The following is a 20708-nucleotide window of genomic DNA, read 5'->3' on the forward strand; positions in this document are numbered from 1 at the left end:
TGCCAATTACCTTGGCTGGGCTTATCTCAGAGTGTCTTTCTGTAACTTGTCTGTAATCCTCTGTTCCACACAGCTATGGACATGCCTATGGACCTCACTGCGTTGAATGTTACACCTCAGGGGGCTCTGCTACGTTGGAACCCCCCTGTTTCCAGTGTTGATAACTACGTGGTCACCCTCACCCGTAACCAAGGTATGTGGAGACCTGATGAAGGGAAACAACTCTGTCAATCTTTTTATCAGCATAATTTCTCTTTAACAAATGCAGTAGCCAGAAATACCAAATGAAATGTAACTTCTTTTTTATTCTTATTATAAATGGCAATTATAGAATACAGTTAACCATATTATCATGCATAGTTTGGATAGCAAAATGAATTGGCTTATCAGCTTTTAAAAATGGTGAAGAGAATGCTTTTTATTTGTTCTTTGACATGAAAGATACACATCCAGTCAAACTTTTGCAGTGAATGCATCTGTAACTTGGTAGATGCTAGCCAAATTATGTAGATGCCAACATTGACCTCACATATCAGTCACAAATCTGTGCAAGGTAGAAATAAATACATACACAAATAAAAATACAACCCAGAATAGTTTCTACAGTGAGGAAAAACATGCATTTGTGTATTTGTCTGAGAGCATCCAAAACGTACATCTAAAGGTACACACAAAGAACAGTACCATATGCATAGTTTTGTCGTCTGCCGCTTTAAACAACAATGGATTTGTTGTTCATCCACTGGGAAAAAAAAAAAAAAAGTTTTATCATTGTAGTGTGGATATCCCCAATTTCACATAATTAGAATGATTATTTAAACTTTATGGTTACAGTTATAATTGCCATTTCATAACTCGCATTACTTGTAATATGTTACCCCCCAACACGTTGCTACCTACAGTATGTGTAATGTTTGTTATTATTTACATTTCAATTTAGGTAAAATGAAATTTTCATTTTTAATGCATTTTTTTCTCCTAAATGCAGTTCTTCACTTGCTTTTGCACTAATGGATGTTATCTTTCCAGTTATGGCAGACACCTTCTTAGTGGAGGGTAACAAGCAGGAGTACCAGCTGAGTCAGCTCATCCCCAGCACCACCTATTCAGTGGCTCTTTATGCCACTAAAGGTCCTCTCACCAGTGGCACCGTCATCGCCAACTTTGTCACACGTAGGTGCTCCATCTCGGTTCCATGTGTTCTAATTACAGGTTGGGCTCGAGGAGGTCAAGACCCCCTTGTTCCAGTTACTGTATACTCTCCTTGTTATCTTAAAACAGGCCCAGTGGCCTTTACCCTAGTTGCTGAGGAAGGTAAGAGTTCAGGTAAAGTAGTACAGTAGGATCCAAGAATAGACTGAAAAGAAAAAAATCGAACCCCAAATGGTGACAAAGCTGAAAGAGCTATGCATAAACTAGGAGAAATAACTAGTTTACTACTAGCTAAGTAGCCAAACCTGTTCAAGGTTCAGATTAACCATAGTACTAATATAGCGGGATATTAATTTACTGTACATCACTGATCCAGAAGCTTAAACATAATTTGAATACTGGGAAGGAGTGATGTTTTTATAACTGTGTATTTATAACTATCAAATTATAGTATTTTCCACTTCAGTGCCGTGTTCCCTGCTGCTGATTGGCTTACATTTTAGGTGTTAAACTAACTTGTTTCACCCTCACAATGTCTCCAGGTCATGGAGCTTTGAAATAATGAGCTGATGTGTTGAATCAGACACCCAAAATGTGCTGAAGTGAACAGGATTGAGAAACACTGGTTCAGTGGCAAAGTTGCTTATTTCATCTCAGTATTAGCTACAGTAGAGTTTACAGTTGTAGTTTTAAAACTGGTGTGGTGAAATTTAACTTATGGTTATGCATTACCTGCAGCCATGAAGACATTCTGTAAAACAGCACTCATGCTTAAATATCCAATAGACAGACAGCAGCAAGATAAAGCACTTGTACTATCTATTCCATTATAATTGTACTATCATCCTCTTCTAGTTTAGCAGAGGTGAGATTCAGATGTGAAGCAGAAACAAGGCCATGGCTTTATTTTTGTAGTTTGTGAAACAAAATCCTGAAGTCAGCAAATGCTTCGATTTCCGTGGGAGAACAGAGAAGAGATCAGCATCACTACCCATCTTTCCTCACCGTGAGGCTGTCCGCAGAGAGAGGCGAACTATCTTTCCCACACAGAAGACTGAACTAGAACAGGCTGCGGTTTCATTTCAAGCTGCTTTATTTTGCATTGAAACTTTCAAGTCATCTATTAAAGGGGGGGCAGAGCGGCAGACCGCTTTCAGATGCATTAGACCTCGACTTTAATCAAATGGCCCTCCCAGAATACTTCATTAGTTTGGATTGTTTAGAGGAAATTAATTTGCACATAGAAGTGTCACAGGCCATTGGCTTTGCCACCTCAGTGCCAGCTCAGTGACGTGCAGAATCTTGACACATAATCGCTTGATGAGGTTTGTTGTGTTCATTTGCCTTCAAACTTTTTTTTTTCCAGCTTCTTAATGACAGTTTCATTCGGAAACAGTTCTGCTCTTATAACAGTGGGTTTAGATCCTGTCATGCTCTGATAAAAAAAATAAAAAAAATAAATGTTTCATCGCCTGCAATGCCTGAAAAAACATTCCAGATTTTTTTTTACTGAATTGTTAAGATTCTGCCAACTCCCACTCTGAGGGAGTTGAAGTGTCATAGATGCATCATTTTGCCATTTATGAGTAGGCTTATGGAAGCTTAAGGGAGTAATTAAGAGTACAACGACTTACAAATTTCATGCCGATTTCAGGATTAGTGCTGTCTGTCATTTTGATTTAGATTACAGTTCTAACTTCATCGTCAAAGAGATTAGGTGAGGACAGGAATATAAATGTGTTTCTCAGATAAGTATGAGCATCTCTCCATTTCTCCACAGTTGTATTTCATTCTCGATAGGTGCATTTGGTTAGTTTGGCTGCTTAGTCAGTTTTAAGTAATGAGAAATCAAGGGCAGAATGTTTATCTGAGTATGTTAAAACATTTTAAACATTTTATATATATATATAAATACCATTCAACAGTTTGGGTTGGTAAGATTTTTTTATGTTTTTCTTTTTTTCTTTTCTTTTTTTAGAATTATCTTATGCTTGCTAAAGCTGCATTTATTTGATCAAAAATACAGTAAAAGGGAAATATTGTTAAATATTCTTACATTTAAAATGTTTTATTTTTATATATTTTAATATTTTATGTAATTTCAACCTTTAAACAATTTTATTTTCATCAGCCATTATGAAAGCCATTGTGTGTGTGTGTGTGTGTGTGTGTGTTTATATATATATATATATATATATATATATATATATATATATATATATATATATATAGTTCATCAGTTCATCTCTAAGACATTTCATACTTTCAGTTCCAGAGAACGAGAGGTAGGAACTGACAAGGAGATCTGCATTTCTGTAGATCTTTTTAACACACTGAAGAAATAAAACAAAAATACATCTTGTTTTTTTTTTTTTTTTTTTTTTTTGGCAAATAGACAGCTGATGGAAAAGAAGCATCAGCATTTGTAGTATGAAAGGAAAGTCTTTGAGTGTTGAGGTTGTGTGCATGCTGACACTCTGCTGGAGGGAGAGTGGCGTGCTGACTGATAAGAGATCACGTTGAGAGACAGGACGCCAGTGAACACACACTAATTGTCTTCTCTCTGAAGTGATTCTGTCACTGTGTTTGAAACATACACTACACGCAACCTTGTGATTTATTCAGTCCTCAGGCTAGCGACCAGTTAACATGGCTCCAGTGGGTGTGCTGACACAGCTCCAAACATACACACTATACACAGGCACTAGCATCAGATAAAGAAAAAAATACAGCTGAATGTCAGGTGGGGGATGGTCAGTTTAAGTATGCTCTGTTAGTGTAGCTTTTCGGTGTAAACCAAGCTGGTCTCAAATACCTGTAGATTATCAATAGCTATAATCTGTTAGCATTCCCATTTATCTCAGATGCATTTGCTGGTTATAAGACAGTGAAAGCTGTCGAGTTCGCTCATGATTGATCAAGTCCAAGAAAACACACACACACACACACACACACAAAACATAAATAAAATATACAAGTAAATAATATTATCTGACAAGAAAACCTTTACTGTAAATCATGTTAATGGGGTTTTGAATCTATGTATCCAGTAGACTTATTTACAGTCATTTAAGAAAGTTAAAGTGTAGTGTAATGTTGCTTGAAAACCTGGTAATGGGACTTTAGTCTCTTTAATCTTTGTTTAAACAGCCATGGATGCGCCCCAGAACCTGACAGCTAGTGAGATTAACCATCGAAGTGCCCTCATATCCTGGCAGCCGCCCATCGCAGACATCGATAACTACATGCTGACCTACAAAGCAGCGGATGGCAGTCGAAAGGCAAGCATGAAATGGATTTTACCTTGAGCAGTGAATACAGCTGGAAGTGTTACAAAGAAGTCTACATGCTTGCTGTGTAAACATGTTTATTGTTGGTTTTGATATTTTTAAACTTGTTAAAATTGTTGCATTATGCTCAGTGCAATTCAGAATTAAACTGTACTTGACGTACAGCCTGATTTTATAATAACTTCACGATCTAACAAACCACTACCCACAGAGATCAACCATCTAAGGGAGCTGTTAGAGCTTCCTATCGGAATAGCTCAATTTAATTAAATTCTTTGATTCTTTCCAGACACAATATGCCTATTAAAGACTTCCCTGAAATAATTTATCTGAAATGATACAGTAGATACAGTATCTATTTCAAATAATTGCATTACTTGTAATGTATGATCACTGTCCTATAATCTGTTTTGGACATCGTTTTTTAACCAGCCTGACAGGAAAATGCAATGATGAAAATGTTGGAAATACAAAAGGGTATGGATCATAATCTTTAGATTTATGTTGTCATACACAGAGACACACGATCACTGCAACACAGACCGCTCTGACCTAGTAGCCCACTGTTAGTGTTTGTATCTTTCCAGTGGGTGTCAGTGGTGCACAGATGATATAAACCCCGCTGATGCATCTTAGACATGAAAGCTTTCTCTTTCCAATAGAACCAGGTTGGCATCTAATGCTGAGAGTTTTGCTAATAACATGCAATTTGGGAATTTTCAGAAACTTAGAATGACGAAAATAATAATACAGTTTCTGCATCCACTATTGTTGCTTCATCCCCGATTTCAGATTCAGGATTGTAAAAGAATCAAGATGAGGACATAAAAAATGGATCCCACTCTGCTACAGACAGCAGCTTCCTTATTACCATTACCTGCTCAATATCCTCTGCATACAGAGAAACCTTGATGCGACTTCATTAAAACACTGCTGTCCTGCATAGTTCTCATTAGAAATTGCTTAAAATGGGTGACTTTTCCTGGAAAAGGATGAACATGGAATCAAATGTTTCATATTTCATACACCTCAAGGCTGGGTCATGTGTGCCATTGTCCGTTCAGGTCCCTGGTGAATCCTCAAAAGTAAAAATTCTGAAAAGCACAAAAATGTATGGCAGATTACAGTAGTTCGATAAAAGTAAAAAAAAAAAAGGAAAGTTAACTGTCATGAGCTGAAGACCAAAATAGAAATGGCATCTCTCCCCAGCAGCACCAGGGCCTGATAAGTCTCTTTCTCCCACATCATTTTTTAACTTTAGAGCTGCCAATCATAGTGTAGGAAAACACAGGGAGGAACGCCAGCATTCTTTAAAAAGCACCCAACAGTAAGCAGCTTGGGATTACAACAATTTGTCAGACACTTCCTAAAGTGATTGTGATCTGTGTTCTGTTTGTTTTTGAGGAACATCTTTCCTACCCACAATGCAAACAACAGCTGTTCTTTTCTTACTACCTCTTGGTATGTTTTCTACAAACCCGAACTGAGCAGTTCTTTGTTTAGTTTTGGTCTACGGTGTTTGAACAGAGGTAATGTACTAATGCCTCTGCGTGCCTGCGGATCAGTAGACTGTGTTTGATTGTGTTTTAGGAGCTGATCTTAGATGCCGAAGACACATGGATCCGTCTCGAGGGGCTGGCGGAGACCACTGAATATACTGTGAGACTGCAAGCCGCTAGAGGATTAGAGACCAGCGCCATTGTTTCTACATCTTTCACAACAGGTGCAAATCTTCCACATCTCCTGTAGACTTCAGATCGGGTTTACTCACCTCATTAGGTACAAATTCACACTATCGCCCCGTCAACGTTATCAAGAACGAATCAATAGCAACACCTTCAAGGCATCTGTGTGCATCCCTCATTTATAACCTTGTATTTCTGTGATTTTACAAGCACCCAACTTCCCAAGATAGCGTTTCATAACATCAACAGATTCACACTCCATTGACGTGGCAGCGATGCAAATCACCACTCATTAACCTCCCAGTGGCCCCTCGCTTTCTTTTGCTTTGGTTGTTTTGGATGTTTCTCAACCCTTTTCCTCCTCAGGAAACCGATTGTTTCCCACGCCACAGAACTGTGCGCAACACCTCCTTAACGGAGAGACACTGAGTGGAATTTACACCATATACATCAACAGAGACTTCAGCCAAGGTGTGCAGGTTTACTGCGACATGATCACCGACGGAGGCGGCTGGATAGTGAGTGAGAGAACTGACTGTCACATCTGAGTCTGTATGTATTGTACTGTACATCTGGCACAATATATGATTTACACAAAATCCCACAATGCCACATTATAGAACTGACTGACCCTTGTTGAAAAGACCAGTGTTCAATTTCAGTGCTGGCATGACCAATGCTGTTTACAAGCTAGATGATCAGCATGTTTTTTTTCTGGGGATTCAGGTTAACCAGCTACTTAAGGTAGCTGAGGACTTGGTGTCAACACAGAGGGGCATCTGCATATATCAAAATTCTACTTTTTGCTAGATCTGTCTGGCAGGTGAATTGAGAACATTTACAGGCTATAAAAAAGTTGTACCGTCCAAAAAACTGTAAATAATTGTATTGATCAAATCAATTATTCATTATATATATAATGAATAATTATATATATAAATAAAGAAACATATATTTATGTATGTATATATATATATATATATATATATATATATATATATATATATATATATATATAGTAACTGATTGTTATTAATTAATTGGTTTGTTTTATTTTTTATTATAATTATTTAGCTACATTTATTTATTTATTTATTATTTATCTATTAATTTTTTTTATAATTTTTTTAGCATAAAAAAGGTAATATTTTTATTGCCACAAACAAGATAAGCCAATCTTAACCACTCATTGAAAGCACATGGAGGTCTAGAAAAAAAAAAGACAAATGTTTCCACTGAAGAAAACTGTATTGAGTTTCTTTAGTAGACATAAAAAAGAATCACCCCCTAATAATAATCAAATATTGTTGCTTTGCAGCCTGAATAAACATGGACACAGTTTTTTTTTTTTTTTTTTTTTTTTTTTTATCAAGCTGTATTTACTGAGTGCAACTTATAACATCCAAGTGAAAGAAATAACACCAACATGTCAGAATATACAGTCAGGTCCATAAATATTGGGACATCGACACAATTCTAATCTTTTTGGCTCTATACACCATCACAATGGATTTGAAATGAAACGAACAAGATGTGCTTTAACTGCAGACTTTCAGCTTTAATTTGAGGGTATTTACATCCAAATCAGGTGAACGGTGTAGGAATTACAACAGTTTGTATATGTACATCCCACTTTTTAAGGGACCAAAAGTAATGGGACAGATTAACAATCATTCAATTCAATTCAATTCAAGTTTATTTGTATAGCGCTTTTTACAAAATAAATCGTTACAAAGCAACTTTACAGAAAATTGTTTCTACAATATTTAGTAGTAGCTAGTAGTTTGTGCACATTTGACAGGATTTTTAAAAAAAAAAAAAAAAAAAAAAAAAAAATAATAATAATAATACAAGACGTAGTCAGCTAGACGATGAACTATCAATATTATTAATTAAGTTATTATATGATTCAGTGACACATTTAGCAATAATTGTTAGTTCTGTTTGTTGATTCAAGGTTAGCATCATCTGGGGTCCTCTGAGGGTCAGCATCATCTCTTCTCAGGTGTTCTGGATCCAGACTGGAGCTTGTTTAAATCCTAGTTACCACGGGATATAAATCCCGTGGCGAAACATAGAAACAAAATACAGACATCATTAGCATAGCTGCTGATCCAACAAAGTAAAATTAGTTTAACCCAAGTTAATGAATAAAAATGCACCTTTGAACAGATGCAACTACACTCACAATTAAAAAGATACATTATTCGAATGCTTGGCGAAAGAGATGTGTTTTTAATCTAGATTTAAACAGAGAGAGTGTGTCTGAACCCCGAACATTATCAGGAAGGCTATTCCAGAGTTTGGGAGCCAAATGTGAGAAAGCTCTACCTCCTTTAGTGGACTTTGCTATCCTAGGAACGACCAAAAGTCCAGCGTTTTGTGACCTTAGGGTGCGTGATGGGTTGTAACGTGGTAGAAGGCTAGTTAGGTACGCTGGAGCTAAACCATTTAGGGCCTTATAGGTAAGTAATGATAATTTGTAATTGATACGGAACTTAATAGGTAGCCAGTGCAGAGACTGTAAAATTGGGGTAATATGATCATATTTTCTTGACCTGGTAAGGACTCTAGCTGCTGCATTTTGGACGACCTGTAGCTTGTTTATTGACGAAGCAGGACAACCACCTAGAAGTGCATTACAATAGTCCAGTCTAGAGGTCATGAATGCATGAACTAGCTTTTCTGCATGAGAAACAGATAACATGTTTCGTAGCTTGGCAATGTTTCTAAGATGGAAGAATGCAGTTTTTGTAACATTGGAAATATGATTTTCAAAAGACAAATTGCTGTCTAATATAACACCCAGATTTCTGACTGTAGAGGAAGTAACAGTATATCCGTCTAGTTGCAGATTGTAATCTACAAGATTCTGTGTAGTGTTTTTTGGTCCAATAATTAGTATCTCTGTCTTATCCGAATTTAATTGGAGAAAATTGTGTGTCATCCAATCTTTTACATTTTTAACACACTCTGTTAGCTTAGATAATTGGGAAGTTTCATCTGGTCTCGTTGAGATATATAGCTGAGTATCATCAGCATAACAGTGGAAGCTAATTCCGTATTTTCTAATAATATTACCAAGGGGCAACATATATATTGAAAATAGAAGGGGACCTAGGACGGATCCTTGTGGCACTCCATATTTTACTGATGATAAATGAGATGACTCCCCATTTAAGTAAACAAAATGGTAGCGATCGGACAGGTAGGATCTAAACCATCTTAGAGCCTGCCCTTGAATACCTGTATAGTTTTGTAACCGATCTATGAGTATGTCATGATCTATGGTGTCGAACGCAGCACTAAGATCAAGTAAGACTAGAAATGAGATGCAGCCTTGGTCTGACGCAAGGAGCAGGTCATTTGTAATTTTAACAAGTGCAGTTTCTGTGCTATGGTGGGGCCTGAAACCTGACTGAAATTCTTCATACAGATCATTTTTATGCAGGAAGGTGCTCAATTGAGCAGACACAACTTTCTCTAAAATTTTAGACATAAATGGAAGATTTGAAATAGGCCTATAATTTGCCAGTACACTAGGATCTAGTTTTGGTTTCTTAATAAGAGGCTTGATAACCGCCAGCTTGAATGGTTTTGGGACGTTTCCTAAAGTTAACGACGAGTTTATGATATTGAGAAGCGGTTCTTCGGCTACAGGTAACAGCTCTTTCAGTAATTTAGAGGGTACAGGATCTAATAAACATGTTGTTGGTTTAGATACAGTGATAAGTTTATTTAGCTCTTCCTGTCCTATGGTTGTAAAGCACTGCAGTGTATCTTTGGGTGCGATGGATGAAACTGAAGTGTTAGACGCTGTAGAATCTACATTCGCTATTGTATTTCTAATGTTATCTATTTTATCAGTGAAGAAATTCATAAAGTCATTACTATTTAACGTTGGTGGAATATTTGAATCCGGTGGCGTCTGGTAATTTGTTAACTTAGCCACTGTGCTAAATAAAAACCTTGGATTGTTTTGGTTATTTTCAATGAGTTTGTGTATATGCTCTGCCCTAGCAGTTTTTAGAGCCTGTCTATAGCTGGACATACTGTTTTTCCATGCAGTTCTAAAAACTTCTAAGTTAGTTTTTCTCCATTTGCGTTCAAGACTACGAGTTAATTTCTTGAGAATTTCTTAACTTAATTTCAATCATAAATCAAACTTTCATTTTTTAATACTTGGTTGCAAATCCTTTGCAGTCAATTACAGCCTGAAGTCTGGAGATCAATTAGACATCAGCGTACGCTGGGTTTCATCCCTGATGATGCTTTGCCAGGCCTCTACTGCAACTGTCTTCAGTTCCTGCTTGTTCTTGGGGCATTTTCCCTTCAGTTTTGTCTTCAGCAAGTGAAATGCATGCTCAATCGGATTTAGGTCAGGTGATTGACTTGGCCATTGCATAACATTCCACTTCTTTCCCTTAAAAATCTCTTTGGTTGCTTTCGCAGTATGCTTCGGGTCATTGTCCATCTGCACTGTGAAGCGCTGACCAATGATTTCTGAAGCATTTGGCTGAATATGAGCAGATAATATTGCCCGAAACACTTCAGAATTCATCCTAATGCTTTTGTCAGCAGCCACATCATCAATAAATACAAGATAACCAGTTCCATTGGCAGCCATACATGCCCACGCCATGACACTACCACCACCATGCTTCACTGATGAGGTGGTATGCTTTGGATCATGAGCAGTTCCTTTCCTTCTCCATGCTCTTCTCTTTCCATCACTCTGGTACAAGTTGATCTTTGTCTCATCTGTCCATAGGATGTTGTTCCAGAACTGTGAAGGCTATTTAGATGTTGTTTGGCAAACTCTAATCTGGCCTTCCTGTTTTAGAGACTCACCAGTGGTTTACATCTTGTGGTGAACCCTCTGTATTCACTCTGGTGAAGTCTTCTCTTGATTGTTGACTTTGACACACACATACACCTACCTCTTGGAGAGTGTTCTTGATCTGGCCAACTGTTGTGAAGGGGGTTTTCTTCACCAGGGAAAGAATTCTTCGATCATCCACCACAGTTGTTTTGCATGGTCTTCCGGGTAGTTTGGTGTTTGGAAAGCAACCAAAGAGATTTTTAAGGGAAAGAAGTGGAATGTTATGCAATGGCCAAGTCAATCACCTGACCTAAATCCGATTGAGCATGCATTTCACTTGCTGAAGACAAAACTGAAGGGAAAATGCCCCAAGAACAAGCAGGAACTGAAGACAGTTGCAGTAGAGGCCTGGCAAAGCATCATCAGGGATGAAACCCAGCGTACGCTGATGTCTAATTGATCTCCAGACTTCAGGCTGTAATTGACTGCAAAGGATTTGCAACCAAGTATTAAAAAAATGAAAGTTTGATTTATGATTGTTAATCTGTCCCATTACTTTTGGTCCCTTAAAAAGTGGGATGTACATATACAAACTGTTGTAATTCCTACACCGTTCACCTGATTTGGATGTAAATACCCTCAAATTAAAGCTGAAAGTCTGCAGTTAAAGCACATCTTGTTCGTTTCATTTCAAATTCATTGTGGAGGTGAATAGAGCCAAAAAGATTAGAATTGTGTCGATGTCCCAATATTTATGGACCTGACTGTATATATACAAATAAAAAAACAGAATCACTGAGTTTGAAAAAGGATCACCCCCTAGTGTCAGTATTTTGTTGAACCACCTTTTGCTTTAATTACAGTCTTTAGTCTGTTGGGATCTGTCTGTTTCAACAAACTTTGCACATCTAGACTTTGCCATATTTGTCCATTCTTATTTGCAGAAATGCTCAAGTTCAGTTAAATTTGATGGTGAGGGTTTGTGGACTACAGTCTTCAAATGATTCCACAGGTTTTCAATGAGCTTTAAGTCTGGGCTCTGACTGGGCCATGCAAGGACATTCACCCTTTTCTCCTCTAACCACTGTGTGCTCAAACTTGGATGTTATAAGTTGCACTGAAAAAATACAGCTGGATAAAAACAAAAACTGTGTCCATCTTCATTTCAGGCAGCAAACAAAATTAGATTATTGGGGTGGGGTTGGGTTATTTTCTATACCCACTGTACATTAATTACATCAGCAAAAGTCAGACTATTGATTTTACCATTCAAATTAAAACATGTAATAATATCTTTTCTAATAAAGTTAGCAACCAAATGGCAAAAAGCTATTATTGCCTTTGGCATCTTACAAGTGTACATTTTGGACCCTGCCTGCATCCCACACCAGCGACCAGTATTTGAAACACAATGTATTGTGGCGATTGCCCATTCTGGTCTTTTCAAGAGGCGCTTTACTGGTCATGAATGTCAACACATCCAGTATCATTGCAAGGGCTGTGCCAAGTGTGACCTCGCAATTTATGTCGTTTATGTCTCATTTTTATTACTGTTTTTACACCATTTTGTCCTTCGAAAGACTAAAATAGTCACAGCTGACAGTTTAAGACTCTGGTTATAGAATAAGTAATACAAATAAGTAAAGCTGTTTGTGGTTAGGTTGACAAAAAGTTTGAAAAGATAAACTTTTAAGCTGTCTGCCTCAGTGGTCCAGCAGAATGTGTCAATGTCAAAATGATTGAAATGGCCAATCAAATCAAAGAAGACTAACTGTCACTGTCAGGTAAGATGTAAGTAGTACTGTATATAAAAAAATAACGATAGAATTTATTTACGATAGAAATGTTCAGCGACCAACAGTAATGAAATATCTAGTAATGCAAACTACTAAACTTTTTATGAAATTTCACCATTTTGAATTGCAAATACACAATCATGATTCATGTAAATAATAAATGAACGTGACTGTACTAAAAAGAGTGAATGTACACATTTTCAAATAAAATATTATTTTCAAATAGTGTAAATTGATTACTGCTTCATATATAACTAAAACCTAGAATTTATTTTAGCATTCTTATTTACTTATTCCCTTAAATCACTTTTAATCATTTCATCAATTAATGGCTTTATTATTATTATTATTATTATTATTATTATTAACTTTATTATGTAGGAGATCTTACAATGTGTTAAAGTTGCATTCATTACTAAAGCACCCCCCCACCCCTCCCACACACACACACACACAATTGCAGAGGGCCTCACACGTCAACTTCGCATAGGGCCTCGCATTCACCTTGCTACAGCCATGGACACAGCTGCCTCTTTTGCAGATGTCATCATCCCAAAGTTAAATTACACTGTTGGGATATATTGCCATTCATGTGCTCCATATTGCCCTAAATGCATTATATTTAATTGACACAGAGTGCAGCAGCTGTACATCTGCTAATTGTGTTTAAGGTGTTCCAGCGACGTCAGAACGGTTTAACTGATTTCTCCAGGAAGTGGAGTGACTACAAGATCGGCTTTGGCAACCTGGAGGATGAATTCTGGCTCGGTGAGAAGACGTGAAAAATACACTTGAATTATAGACAGAGCAGTTAGAGCTGTCTGAGGAAAAAAGCTGCTACATGATGACCCATTATAAAATATAGTCATTAAAAGCCCCATTAATCTCTTCAGGCTGATCTAAATTTGGTCAGCACTTTCTCACAAATGTCTGAGTTTTGTTTAAGCTTAAGTCATGAAATTGATGTGTGACCTTGACTAGCAATGATAAGGTTTCTTTATTTAAATATTAGATAGGCATTTTGGGAAGCCGCCTATATTTTTATCATAGTACTTAACCCTTCCTTGCTTCAGGGACACTGTATAACTCACCTATTTACTTTGAATTATATGAATCACACTTTCAAATGAGAGACAGTGTGGTGCTGCTCTGAATAAAGATGAAAATAACACAAGTTCCTCTAGCGCTATGAGAGGCTGCATCAAATCACCATCCTTTGAAATTTTCCATGTGCCCTCCCTCATGTGGTATCTTGTGTTTGCATGGGCTCTGTGCTTCCAGGACCCCTCAGTCTGTCATGGTGCCTGAGCTTTCAGATTCTATTTAAATGATCCGGTAATTATTTTCATCAGAATCCAATTTGATGGAAAACAAAAGAGACCCTTTTCCTTTTTATCCCTGATGCATAAATCTTAATAGAAAGCTATAATTATATTCATTAAAAATCTGGGAAAAAATAGCATTTGTGCTCTTCGTGGATTTCAAAGCATTACCACAATTACAGATAAAAAGTAAACACTACAAATTAAGCCTCTGCGGACATTTATACATGGATAATATATATGAATCAAGCATAGCTTACTGTAGGAAGCATACAATCAGGAATTTTGCGAGAGGAGTTTGTTCCCCAGCCGGTTTCTCACCAGATTCTAGTTTGTGAACTTGAACATGAATTTGCCATGTTGATTGATATGTGAGGTGAGATTGGAAGTGATCTGAGCGAGGCTGCTTCTGGCAGCGATAAATCATTGACATGGACTCTTTGCCTGTAAACCATCACTGAATTTGTGCTAATGTGACTGGATCAACAACAGTTTACACCAGATCTGCTTTCTGCCATTAGGTTTGTTGGCAGAAAATTCAATTGTACTGTATAAGCAAACCATAAAACAGAAATTAAGAAAAATATAGGAAAAATATTATGCATTTAATTAATAACACAAATCATTGGTAATCGCCAAGCCATGTATTTGATTTCTTATCAAATTAAAAGTAAAAGATATGAAAGAACTAAAGCCTGTCAGTTAGACTAAATAAATAAATAAAGTGCTATTCCATTTGACATTTCTGTCCCCTTCACTTCTAGAATATGCCCCTGCAAATAGGTTGAATTTTGACACACTGGTACCCAGTTAAACTTACCACAGCAGAGGCTTTTTTTATAAAGCTGATCTGATTTATGAAACATGCTTGCTCCTTAAGGCTAATCTACTTAAGGAGTTAAAGTTTCTTTAAGCTTACACAACTATTATTGCCAGCACGCTGTGTTTAAGTCGGCAACATTATTATTGTCTAAAGCTATCTAGTGTATTGTAATATTCTTGTTACTTAACACACACTATGTACATTTCACTGCTAAAGGTTTTTATTCAAATGCTTAAACGCCATCCGAGTAAGGGCAACATGCTTGTTGCTTAAACTTCTGGTACTGACCATATGCTTGTTGCTTGATATTTTCAGTTACTGCATTAAAGGGGCATGCTGCTCTTCTCAGACGCTTATTAAAGAAGAGCATACCCTTCTGTTGTTACTCTCCTCTTATTAGATGCAAGCTGCTCCAGCCTCTGCTGTTTTGGAAGGACATGCTTCTCCTTTCAAATTTGCCATCACTTTGTAGTTTGGGGGTGTTCTTAGAACAGAACCATACCGCCAATCCGAACTGTATGCAATGTGTCAATCATTTTGACTATAGTGGTCCTGATATAACTATATTTAGTGTAGAAGGAGCTCATTTGAAACATTTCAGCTCATGAACAGAAAGTAAATACTGTCTGCAGCAATTCTGCACCGGTTCACTTGAAGAGCATCTTCATATAACTTCAACAATGAGATCACTTTATGACTAATGTTGGAGGAGAAGTTGTGGTAAATAATCACTAGTATGCCTTCTTACCGTGATAAAAAAAATAAAAAATTAGAAGGGCTGTGTGGTCAGTAGCTCCTGTAGCTTCTGCTGTAGCTCTGTAATACCACAGTGTGATTTTAAAAAACCAGAGCTGAAAATACACAGATGAGTGCTTCTGTTATATATTTAGTTTTACCCCAGTGTGACACTCTGCTTGTGTTTGGTAGAAACATGATCTAACTGCAGCTGGTTTATGGTCGTTTATGGTATCACAACTTATGTTTTGTAATGTGAAGCTGTTTTTGTAATCGTGCTAGACATTTCATTCGTTTAAAAAAAAAAAATCTTACATGACCTACATCCCCCACAAACACTGTCTGTTCAATCAATCACACAACCTGGCAGACACTAAATTTGTTGCCCTACTCCATTCAAACATTCAAAGTAGAGAGTAAGTCTGCTTTCCCATGGTGCTTCTCACTTCTGCAATGGTCCTTAGGCTTTCTTTATCATCCCTCACTTGGTCATGACATTCAGTTTCTCCTGAATGGTGTATTTAGGTAATGGGGCTGGAGTTCAACCATGCAGATAGTATGATACTATGGAGATATAGTGTTATGGAAGAAGGCACAAAGTCATTCTGAAAAGTAATAGACTCCACTAGTCTGTTCTAGGAGATTTCAATATATATTCAATATATATAAACAAACACTGATTTTGTTAGGTTAATGCTTAAAACAGTCCTAGTAGGATAATAAAAATGTGCAGTGTGCTGTTAAAGTGCAGTAAAATGGTAATAAAAGTGATATGATTCTATAATAATTTAGCTACCATGTCGTGTGATGCCTGGCTGATTTTAATCAAGTAAAAACACCGTCTCTTGCTGAGATTGTACTGATTGGGTCACTAAAAAATAGTGTGCATGCTGCGATTTAATGAGTGTATTTTTTTATTTTTTATTTTTTTTACTAATCTCATTACAACATTGGCCACCTTTAAAGATGCTCTTTTGCCATGTCTGGTAATTCAGATCTCTTCCCCTCACCGTTACAGTTCATCACCTTTCTGATTCCTAGGTTCATTCTGTGGCATTAAGTCCTGAAGTGAGTTTAAGGGCTTAGTTACAGTTCAGAGTTACGGCACATCCTTGTAGATACTCACGAAATGGATGAAGTTCTATTATCAGGAGTCATCTACGCTATTAAAAAGTGATTGTGTCTTTAGCCAGACAGGACATTTCTCCACTGCACAGTCAGAAAATGTGATTATCTTCAATAAACAGATTGTTTATCTACAGTCTTTTGCTCCTTATCTGCACAACATATAAGAGTCAGAAAAAAGTGAGATGGACCACCAAACAGGAGCCAACACTTTTATATGAAATTACGGGCTCTTATCAGTGTGGACCATATTTGAAGACAACATTTTCACATGTTAAGGGGCTAGAACACAGGGGTGAGATGGATGTTTTAATTTATTCCCCCATTTTTTTCCATGCAGGCTTGGACAGCATTATGAAGATTGCAGCTCAAGGTCGTTACGAGCTCCGCATTGACATGAAAGATGGCCAGGAGTCTGTATATGCCAACTATGACAGGTTTTCCATCGGAGATTCCAAGAGCCTCTACAAACTGAGGATAGGAGAGTATAATGGCACTGCAGGTGTGGAAATAACTTGTTTTTGTTTAATTTAACCATTTAAAACACCCCAGAGATGATCTCTTCAGGTTGTTTTTGGATATTTAAGCCTATTAGTTGTAATTATGTTCATGTTTTGCTTCAGGTGACTCTCTAAGCTACCACCAGAGCAGACCGTTCTCTACTAAGGACAAGGACAATGATATCGCCGTCACCAACTGTGCAATGTCCTACAAGGGAGCCTGGTGGTACAAAAACTGTCATCGAGCCAACCTTAACGGCAAATACGGCGAGTCGAGACATAGTCAGGTAAGCCAGGTAGTCTTAAGCACTGGATTGAAATGTTTGGTATATCCACATAATTAGCCTTACAGTTCAGTCACATTTATTGATGTTCTGCCAATTCTGGCAAGCAAAATCCAATAGGAATCTTAGAGACTGTGAATATCAAGTGAGGGTGAAGGATTTCCCATGCAGATCGCGCCACAAGTTCAAGATGGTCGTGCAGATTCACCATGTTGACCCACACAAAGCTGCTTGGTTTGAAAGTGGCTTCTGTGTGAGCTTTGCTTCAAAGATTGCTACACTATTGATGATAGTGTTCCTGTGGCTCAAGTGGTAGAGCATTGCATTAGCAGTGCAAGGTTGTGGGTTTGATTGCCAGGGAACATGTTAGATACAAAATGTTAGCCTGAATGCACCGTAAGTCTCTTTTGATAAAAGTGTCTGCTAAATGCATAAATTTAATTTATTGATAGACAACTGACCTTGTTTGTTCCTGAAATTTTGCTAATGTGACCTTACCACCTTAATACACTGGTTGTTTCCACCGTCTATATAGTATAAAGAATTACAAGGAGACACAAACTGCCTACACATGAAAAATCATATAGGAACTCATTACCTTGATAACAATTTTAATTAAGTGATTTTAGCTTACAGAACATCTAAAGGGCCTTCTGCTTTGTGACTCAATGTTTGTGGTTTTGTTTGCAAGGGCAGGTGTTGAAAAGACAGGAAATTTGCAAAAGCATTTCGAAGTTTACTGAGAACTAATGCCAATGGTATAAATATTGTACATCCGTCCTTGCTCAATGGCATAGTGTCATGTCCTGTTTTCTCACTGTCTTCTTTCATTTCTGTTGGTGTAGCTTATTATAACCGATAAGCTTTTCTGGCAAAACTGAAATTGACAAAATGGTTTCATTGTACCATTCCATAACAAGACTTTAACTTAATTTAATAAAAAGTCCATAAAATTAACCAATGGATTTAATAAGGTTGCACAATACTGAAAAACTGTTTCTTCAGTTTAGAAATTAAATGTTTTAGATATTGGTTTGCTTGATTTCATCTCACTCAATTTTAAATAAAATCTTTAGTAACACTAATAATTTAATAACATTGTTAAATCTCTAAATAAATATAGCGTTTAAAACAAGTTATTTTAATTTTTTCAGTGTTGTATTTTTATTTTAATATCGCCAATTAAGCGCAAATAAAATAAAAAGCAAATAATCGTAAACATTTGTATGCTTCTTAAGTTGTATGAACCTAAAAGGGTTTACATTTAAGATGCTAATACATTTTAATACTGATATGTGGCCCACCTATCTCAAGGACTAGAACCTATGCCAATTTTGGCACTAAATATTAGACTATGCAACCCCAGAAATAGACTGGGGACCCACAAGTACAAAAAGTACCCAAAACACATACATTGTGGCTGAGACAGGTATCAAACAATAATGGAAGGTTTCACACAATTTATTCAAAAACAGCATACAATAAAATACAGGACTGGTCTCTTTAATATACAAACATTAAACCACATCACTCATATGACATTATACACATGCACACTTTACCAAATCATAACTAGGGGATTCATTTTGCCTATCAAATACAAAGTAACCACATGTGCCACAACAGCGCCAAGTCTCCTTTTATATCCATAGAGCATACTATAATATCTGTCCCTCCAAAAAATGGTAGCTCACATCACCACACATTTAACAATGTAGGCTCTCTGTGGTAGAACCGGAAAATCTTTCTATACCTACAAGTACAAATGCTAATGAGATCATCGTTAAACTGTTAAACATAGTTAGACTGTTTGTGGATTGACATTATGTTTTTGACTTCGGCAGGGTATAAACTGGTACCACTGGAAAGGCCATGAGTTTTCCATCCCTTTTGTGGAGATGAAGATGAGACCTTTCAACTACCGCAGCATCAGTGGCAAGCGGAGGAGGTCCACCCATTAATCTACCCTCCTACTAGCGGTTTCTATTTTTAGACAGGGCAAGGAGGACAGAAGGAGCGATGTAACTTATTTAAATCTTTGAATGACAAAATCTCTTTGACGAATGTCTGATGTAAATTGTTAACCTTGAGGTTCGGTGACTTTCTTATGTGTAATGCTTTTTGTTAAGGTCTGGGAGATTAAAGACTAGGTAGGCTTTGGTATTTTTAGCACATGTGCAGTATGAGGCATGTGGAAAGAACCTCATCATTGTGAAGAAAAGAGATCAGTTCTCCCTTTGAGATTAATGATTTTAGAAGAAAATGAATGCCCGTTAAAATGAGATGCTTATATTTTTATAAATGATGAGAAATACCTTTAAAAAAAAAAAAGTAACTGAATGATTTTTGGTCAGTTTTGATTCATGTTCATGTGTCCCATTACAGTGTTATATTTTTCATTTACTGCACCCTGAAGCCAACAATATTTGTTTTAGTGTTTGTATTTTCATCTCCTATTTAAACTTGCATTAACAGTCGGCCATTGTACTGTTGCAGCATTGCAGCAAATGCAGGGTTTTCTGGAAAAGATGAGACAAAAACACAAAATGTTGTGATTATTATTTTTGAAACCTCGGAAACCAAAGATTTTTTCAGTATCTGGGGTCAAAACAGATTGATCTAAAAAAAAAAAAAAAAAGGAATAATCACACGATTTTCAGTCCCATAATGTGCCCCGTATTTGCTGATTAGTAATACTTTTAAATCATCCCACATCAGTTTTTTAAGGTATAAAATGTAATGAGAGCCCTGATATGTACATATGGAAAAAATTAACATGGAGAATTTTTACATAAATGTCTCATACTCCATGTTTTTTAGTGTTTTTGTTCCTATAGACTTGAAAGAATAATGGTGTCCATCTGTTTCTTGGTAAATCCTCTATATTAATAGCAATTCATAGGTGAGTGCAGGAGAATTGCAGTCTATGTTTTACACTGCAGAGGTGCAAGCAGATTGAAGACCATTTAAAGGGTTCTTTTCATAGACCTTCTGTTCCTTTCATCTATAGTCATTCTAAAATGAAGCTGGACCGACACCTCCTGAAAAACAGTGATGTACACACAGTAGGACACATAAGCAGTGCAACTCTGTGCAACTTAGAACTTTCTTCTTTTACCTTTTTTGCACCTGACAAGAATATATTATTTTGTTCTGTAGTTTAACATGGCTTCA

The 20708-nt window shown here is 36.8% G+C and overlaps 1 protein-coding gene across 1 annotated transcript in view; it reads left to right on the top strand.

Moving 5' to 3' along the window:
• Positions 1-20270, top strand: part of LOC113037755 (tenascin-R) — a 36874-nt gene extending 16604 nt beyond the window's left edge. Inside the window, exons 11-19 of the mRNA XM_026195109.1 lie at positions 74-193; positions 1030-1173; positions 4303-4433; positions 6033-6165; positions 6494-6645; positions 13417-13513; positions 17091-17252; positions 17374-17537; positions 19379-20270. Coding sequence (XP_026050894.1) covers positions 74-193; positions 1030-1173; positions 4303-4433; positions 6033-6165; positions 6494-6645; positions 13417-13513; positions 17091-17252; positions 17374-17537; positions 19379-19495 — 1220 coding nt within the window. The 3' untranslated portion in view covers positions 19496-20270. The remainder of the gene's footprint in view (positions 1-73; positions 194-1029; positions 1174-4302; positions 4434-6032; positions 6166-6493; positions 6646-13416; positions 13514-17090; positions 17253-17373; positions 17538-19378) is intronic.
• Positions 20271-20708: the final 438 nt, after the last annotated feature.

The sequence above is a fragment of the Carassius auratus genome, chromosome 2 (assembly GCF_003368295.1).
Source record: "Carassius auratus strain Wakin chromosome 2, ASM336829v1, whole genome shotgun sequence".
Taxonomy (NCBI): domain Eukaryota; kingdom Metazoa; phylum Chordata; class Actinopteri; order Cypriniformes; family Cyprinidae; genus Carassius; species Carassius auratus.